The 7,191-nt window shown below is 36.1% G+C and overlaps 1 protein-coding gene and 1 pseudogene across 1 annotated transcript in view; both read right to left on the minus strand.

Annotated features, from left to right (window-relative positions):
* Dync1li1 (dynein cytoplasmic 1 light intermediate chain 1) overlaps nucleotides 1-7,191 on the minus strand; it is a 60,758-nt gene that overhangs the window by 20,512 nt on the left and 33,055 nt on the right. Inside the window, exons 6-8 of the mRNA XM_004634230.2 lie at nucleotides 4,481-4,574; nucleotides 924-1,059; nucleotides 213-324 (exon numbers count right to left, since the gene is read on the minus strand). Of these exons, the coding sequence (XP_004634287.1) occupies nucleotides 213-324; nucleotides 924-1,059; nucleotides 4,481-4,574 (342 nt within the window). The remainder of the gene's footprint in view (nucleotides 1-212; nucleotides 325-923; nucleotides 1,060-4,480; nucleotides 4,575-7,191) is intronic.
* On the minus strand, nucleotides 1,290-1,748 carry LOC101573213 (annotated as a pseudogene).

A 7,191-nucleotide genomic window follows, 5' to 3' on the forward strand; every position in this document is an offset into this window, starting at 1 on the left:
CAGCACCACATGCCAGCCAGCCCCGCCCCCTGGTGGGCTGAGCTGGCCACACACACACACAATAAATAAATGTAATAAATAAAAATAAATAAATAAGTAAAAAAAAAAAAAAAAGAAAAGACATCTTTGTCTTTTAACTTTCAGCCTTAAAATTAAGGATTAGTTCCTCAGTTTAAAGCCTAAATATTTAAATTATTTATAAAAATTGTTACCTTTCGGACAGGTGGTTTAGTTATGATGTCTTCAAAATTATCTTCTGATTTCAATGTCTGAAAATTTTCATGTAATATTCCTATTTTCTTATCGTTATCCCACCCTGCTGGACTGGAAAAAAATGAAAATAAATTCTCAAGCATTTATATAATGATTTTTTTGATTCAATCCATGATCATGTAAAGGTAACATTTTATGAAGTCAATCTGACCAATAATTAGTTTTAACTATAATATCCAATTTTTATTTTACTAATTTCTACTTCACATGATTACCAATATTCCTAATTTTGAAATGTTATTAAAGTTTTTTTCTAAGGGGAGGACAGTAATTATTACCTCCCAATTTTACTGATATAGTTCTATAAAAGCATGTCTAGATTATGTACTTGGTCACTATATATTCTAATCATATAGTATAATAACATGGGCATCCAATGGGCAGTTTAGTTGAAGTAGCGAAGGCGTTTCAAAAAGGTAGTAAAACTAAAAGGCAATAATACATAGTTGATTTAGATTATCAAGGAAAGTGATAAACCCGTAAGAAACAGTCTCACTACTCATGATCTACTGATCCCAGCTCAGAACTGAAACTGGTGACTCAGGAAGCACTACCAATAACACATGATAAAATATATTTAAAAGGGTACTTCCAAGATGTAGCTCAGGGGTATAACACTTCCCTAACATGTGAAAGGTTTTTATACTTACATAAATACTGCATCCTTTTCCACAACAACAGCAGGAATCTTATAGGGAAATCCATATAGTTTCTGAACGATGTATTTATATACTAAGTCTATATTTTTATTTTCTTTTACTGAAGTGTAAATAAGTGCTGCACCATCTGAATAATAAGTTAAAGGGAAATTCTGAATAAATCTTATGAATTAGTACCATAAAATTCTGTTCTCGGCCTAACCTTTACATCTATTTTTTTTTTTTTTTTTTAACCAGGAATTGAACACAAGACCTTGTGCTTGCTAGGCAGGCACTTGTGCCATGGAGCTGTGTCCCTGGCCCTCTAACCTTTGCATTTATATGCTCATTGTTTTGTTTTTTTTTCATTGTCCCAAATTTATTGACATTACAGCACAGCAAAAAGATTCAAACAGCTCCACGTGGTGTTTTGAAATTCATCCCGATGGTAGGCTGTGTGACCTGCAGGTTGGAGAGGCTGCCGAAGTCCAAAAGCTTCAGCATTTCTTTAGTGTCAGGATCTACTTCAATGATTTCCTGATCCAAGGCTGAGACCTCAGGGATGTAATTATCTCTCCTTTCTCTCTCCTCCTCCTGCAACTTGATGGAAATACCCCACACAGGGCCCCTCTGTATCCGCTTCATCAGATGTGTGACATAGCCTGCTATCTTGTTGCGGAGCTTCTTGCTGGGGATGATGGCGATTTCCTTGCACACGTGCTTGTTGGTATGGAAATCGTTTCCCAGGCACGTATAGTACTTCTCAATGATCACGCGGGCTGCCTTCTTCACTGTCTTGGTACGAACGCGGCCCATGTTGGCGGGTCCCAAGGAAAGAGGAAACAGGAAGCACCGCTCATTGGTTTTAAAAAATAACTTACAAAGGTGTATCAAGAACTTTCAAAAAAAAAAAAAAAAGAACTTTCAAAAGTATAAAATACATACAGATTAAAAAAATAAAATATTTACATAATCAATTTAAGTGGGTAGAAGTTCATTAAACCAAGAAATAAAGGAAAATTTAGTAACACTGACAACATACTGTATTTAAAGCACACAATTTACTTTTGTTCTTTTACCTTAAATTTCACTGAGGATTTTTTTTTTTCTTTTTCTTTTTTTTTTCCTCAGGAACTGGGGATTGAACTCAGGCTCTTGCGCTTGCCAGGGAAGCGCCTATTCCACTGAGCCATCTCCCCGGCCCTCTTTTTCTTTTGTGGTATTAGAAATCAAACTCAGAACCTTACACTTGCCAGGTGTGGTAGTGCACACCTGTAATCCCAGCACTCAGGAGGCTGAGGCAAGAGGATCATTGAGAGTTTGAGACTAGCCCGGGCTACAAAGTGAGGTCAAGGCCAGCTGGAACCATAGAGCAAGACCCTGTTTCAAAAAGGACAAAACAAAAAAAACAAAACAAAACAAAAAAAAAGAGCCTATGCTTGCTATGCTTGCATGCTTGCTATGCTTGCCAGACAAGTGCTGTGCTGCTGAGATCCATCTCTGACCCCAGGACATTATTTATCAAGAACCCTTTTGATTTTTCAACAAAAATGGTTTGCACTAGTATCTCATAGCTTTTTACTAATTTCAGGAAATAAGACTTCAAGCGTAAGGCTTACAAGACTCACAGAAGAGGGTTGAAAAGACCCAATATGAAGAAAAGGTGAGTGCAATTTACCACCAGGAGATTTTAGAATGATCAAGGGCTAAAGTAGATTTTTGGGCCAAGGATGTAGCTCAGCAGCATGGTACCTGCCTGACAGGCATGAGGTCCTGAGTCTGAGACTCTGTATGGGGTGGGGGAGGAGGTGGGAAGAGTAGCTTTTAGGACCAAAACATGAAGCACTACCACCTCACATGAAAATGTACTATTTAAGGCAGATATTACTTTTGGCCTTTTATGTAAAAAAACCAGTGGATTAAAAGACCAGAACACCTGTGGAAAAGGGCAGATGGATGATGTATTTGGAGCATTTAAGGGAAATTCTGTAACTAACCCCTAAGGACCACCACCTCGCACTGGCCATCTTTTTAAACAATTTTTAACATTTACTTATTTATTTGGTTCAGGGTCTCACTATACAGCTCTGACTTGTAGTGATCCTCCTGTCTCAGCCTCCCCAGCACTGGTATTACAGGTGTGCGCTACTACATCTTGTTTCAGTGGGTGGCATGGCATGCAGGGCTGAGTATTGAACCTGTGTCCTTGTATTTGCCAGGCTGGCATGTAGACTGCCAAGTTATTACCCCATCCCCATCATATTCTTAAGAAGGAAAGAAATAGTGACTTCAACCAATGTGAAATGCTGGGAGGATCTAACTTCTCAACTGGCATATCACTGTCTTCTAGGACATTAGCCTGCTTATCAGCCTAAAAGTAGTACTGCTAAATACAACGTAGCTTGCTAGAAACAAACATAATCTTAAGCAAAAACTTAATTATATTAACACCGTGTTAATCATCTTTCTTACAGTAAGAACCAATTTATAATTTGGAAGATTTTTATAACTGAATATGTTATACAACAATTAAAAATTTTTACTTTTAAATAAAGATTCTAGATTGTCACCTTCACTGACTGATAAAACACATAGCTCACTCACTATCTTGATGTGACTTTTCACATTCTACATTCTTTCAAAAGTTAACTAGCTATAAGTGTCAATTTTTTAGTGGACAACTTCCTTCATTGTATTTCTAAATTTACATCCTTAAGATTAGTATTAAATGTTTAAAGACGCTGTTCTCAAATTTTCTATTTTGCAAAGATAACAAAATAGGCTTTCGACATTGCTTCAATTATTCCTGTTTTGTTGTTGTTGAGGCAGGCTCTTGCTGTGTAGCTCAGGCTAGCCTTGAATTTATGGCAATCTTCCTGCCTCACCCTCTTGAAAGCTGGGATTACAGGCATGTACCACCACACCCAGCTCTCTTTAGACTGTGGACACTAGGAACATGTGTATTACTAATCATCTCTGTTACCTCTCTTTTAGTTGTGTTATTTACTGGCTTACTGAATCCTTATAACCTGTATTAGAAAGACTCCCTTTGACAGGTTTTCCTATCTTATGATCATAAAAAGAATCCATGAAGTTTTAAAAAGTAGACTATTTCAGTCTTACCTTGGAGTAGGCCAATCAATATGGCTTAGAAAAACACATCAATTTTGAAACCACTAAGTTAGGCTATATATGGAGATGATAACATACTAAAGAAACTATGAATGACAATATATAAACCAGACAATTCACCTTGCCTACCACTCATACCTAGTAAATGAATAATCAGGTATATCTGCAATGCCTGTGCACTAGCATTAGACTTTTCCACATAGAACAGATCACTATTCTTCTTAATACAGTTTTAAACACAGCAAATCAAAGTTATATATTTCAGTTCTTTTTTCTATCTCCAAATATCCCGATATAAATAACTTTAGAATAAAAATGAAATTTTCATTCAGACAGGAGGAATAACATTCACAAAACTTCTAAAAAACATTAATTTAATTACTTAGAAAACAAAGCAGGCAGGGCACACCACATCAGTAAATGTATTGAAAGGATACACTGTAAACAAAACTTCCGAATATATGACTGGATGAAATCAAAATGTTCATCTCTGTAGTCATGTTCTTTCTCCAATACACTGATGGCATCACACTGTTAAAATAATTTAAAAATGACATTAATAATCAAAATTAAATAAGTTTGGATTGAAGAACATCACAAAGCTATTACTTTTCTATGATAACTGATGGTAGGACCTATGATATCAACTGAGTTTTCAGCTAGTCTTTTTAATTTTTACTTATTTGCTTTTTTCAAAGTTACTGACTGAATGCAGAATAGCCATAGGAATTTTGTTTTTGTTTTCAGCTGTAGTCTTTAAGACTAAAGTTTTCACAAATAACTTTTTCTTCTATTATATTGAATCTAGTCCAGAAAACCAATGAGAAAGTTTGAGTTCATGAAAGTATTCCAAGTCCAAGTTTATATTAATTGGCACATTTATTTAAATCACCAACTTATGTCCTAGAATAAAGTTTTAAAAATCTATTCAAGGGGCCGGGGAGATGGTTCAGTGGAATAAGTGCTTCCCTGGCAAGCACAAGGACCGAAGTTCAATCCCCAGTTCCACCAAAAAACAAACAAAACAAAACTATTCAAGTTCTTTAAAGTATATTACTGTATTTAAAGAGTCTTTACCTCTCATTTCTTCATTGCTTCTCTGATAATTCTCCATTTATCTGCACCTTTTATGGTACTTTTATTCATTCTTACTACAACTGTACCAATAAAAAAAAAACACCTTCTATATAAATAGTGAAACAATTTTGAATTCTGTTTACTACAGAAAAATGACAAAGAGGGTCAGGGAGATAGCTCAGTAGAATAAGCACTTGCCTGGCAAGCACAAGGACCTGAGTTCAATCCTTTGTTCTGCAAAAAAAAAAAAAAAAGAAAGAAAGAAAAAATGACAAGGAAGATACAAAAAAGATAATGTTCAAAATTAAGGGAATCCAAAAAATTTCAGCAAACCTTTCTGAGTTGAAGGTATGAAATAGAAAAAAAAAAAGCATTTAATATTGTCATTATACTTAATATTAACTTGGGTTCAATTTCACATCTTACCTTTTTATTAGTCACATGCACATTACAGAATAGTCTCCTTATATAGCTATGATGAGTATCTGTCTGCCCATTTTATACAATCATGGTTTTATTATTTTGAGACAGGGTCTCGCTGTGTAAATCAGGCTAGCCTTGAGTTCACTACGTAGCCCAGTCCAGTCTCGAACTCACAGTGAACCTCCTGCCTCAGTCTCCCAAGGGCTGGGATTCTATAGGATACATACAGGTGTGCACTATCATACCCAGCTCTGATATTTTATATGACTAAGACGTAATTATCATATTATTATACAGCTGTCCTAATGACACTGTTGCTAAAAGTATAACAGTTTACTAAAGAGATTTTAACTGAAATCAAGGTCTAGGAATTTAATTCAATAGCAGAATACCTGCTCAGGATGTAGGAGGCCCTAAGTTCAAACCCTACTAGCACCAAAAAAAAAAAAAAAAAAAAAAAAAAAAAAGAAGAAAAAAGAAAACTGAAATCAGAGGGTCTGGACCTGGATGCAAGGCAAAAACGTAGCTTTTGTGAAACTCTACTCCCAATTTAAACTAACTAGTTGATCTCCCATGCTTCTCTTGGGAGACATACATTTTCTTGCCCTTTTACACATTTTAAAAGTTCATAAACTGCTCTTGCCCCCTACCCGCACCATGTCTTCTCACAAGACTTTCAGAATCAAACGATTCCTGGCCAAGAAGCAAAAGTAGAATCGCCCCATTCCTCAGTGGATTTGTATGAAGACAGGTAATAAAATCAGGTACAACTCCAAGAGGAGACACTGGAGGAGGACCAAGCTAGGACTGTGAGGAGTTGCACATGAGCTGTGACACATTTACCCTCTGGAAGGTCACAAGACGATGTCATCTTTTAATCATGGTCAAGACAATACTGAATAAAGTTTTAAAAATAACCATTGCCAAGACAGTGGAAAAAAAAAAAAAGTTCATAAACTGAAGAACATCTGATTATGTATTTAGATTTTATGAATACAGCACACACACCTGGCTTGAAAAAAATTATGAATCTAACTCTAATACTAATTCATAACCCTTTCAACATAACATTTTTCTTGTGGAGCAGAAGACAAAGCTTTTTCTGAGACTACTCGCGGTATAAAAACAGAACTATCTGCCAATAAATAGCCTTTGCACAAAGAAATCCAGTGTGACCTTTAAAACACTGTTTTAGGGCTGCAGATGTGGCTCAGTGGTAGTGCTCTTGCCTTGCATGCACAAGACCCTGGGTTTGATCTCCAGCACCACAAAACAAAACAAAACCCAAACACCCAAAATACTGTTTTATACAAATGTTAACAATGAATTACTTCATAAACACCATTTCAAAAGGACATAGTAGACTTTAATACTACCACCCTATTCTTTTCTTATGCATAAAATCAATGTTAGGGTTCAATACAGGGGCCTGCTGTGCCTGCCCCGCCTCTGGGGTGTGCTGAGATGGCAACTGAGACTGGGCGTGGTGGCGCATGCCAGCACTTGGGAGGCTATACACAGGAAAATCACTACAAGTCTGATCTAGTGAGACTCTAAACACCCTGTAGATCCTTCCCTAAAATACAGGAATAAAAACAATTGTATCCCAAAAAAGAATGATTTAAGCCTCAAAAGTTTATATATATAT

Source organism: Octodon degus, unplaced genomic scaffold, assembly GCF_000260255.1.
Source record: "Octodon degus isolate 3935 unplaced genomic scaffold, OctDeg1.0 scaffold00059, whole genome shotgun sequence".
Lineage (NCBI taxonomy): Eukaryota > Metazoa > Chordata > Mammalia > Rodentia > Octodontidae > Octodon > Octodon degus.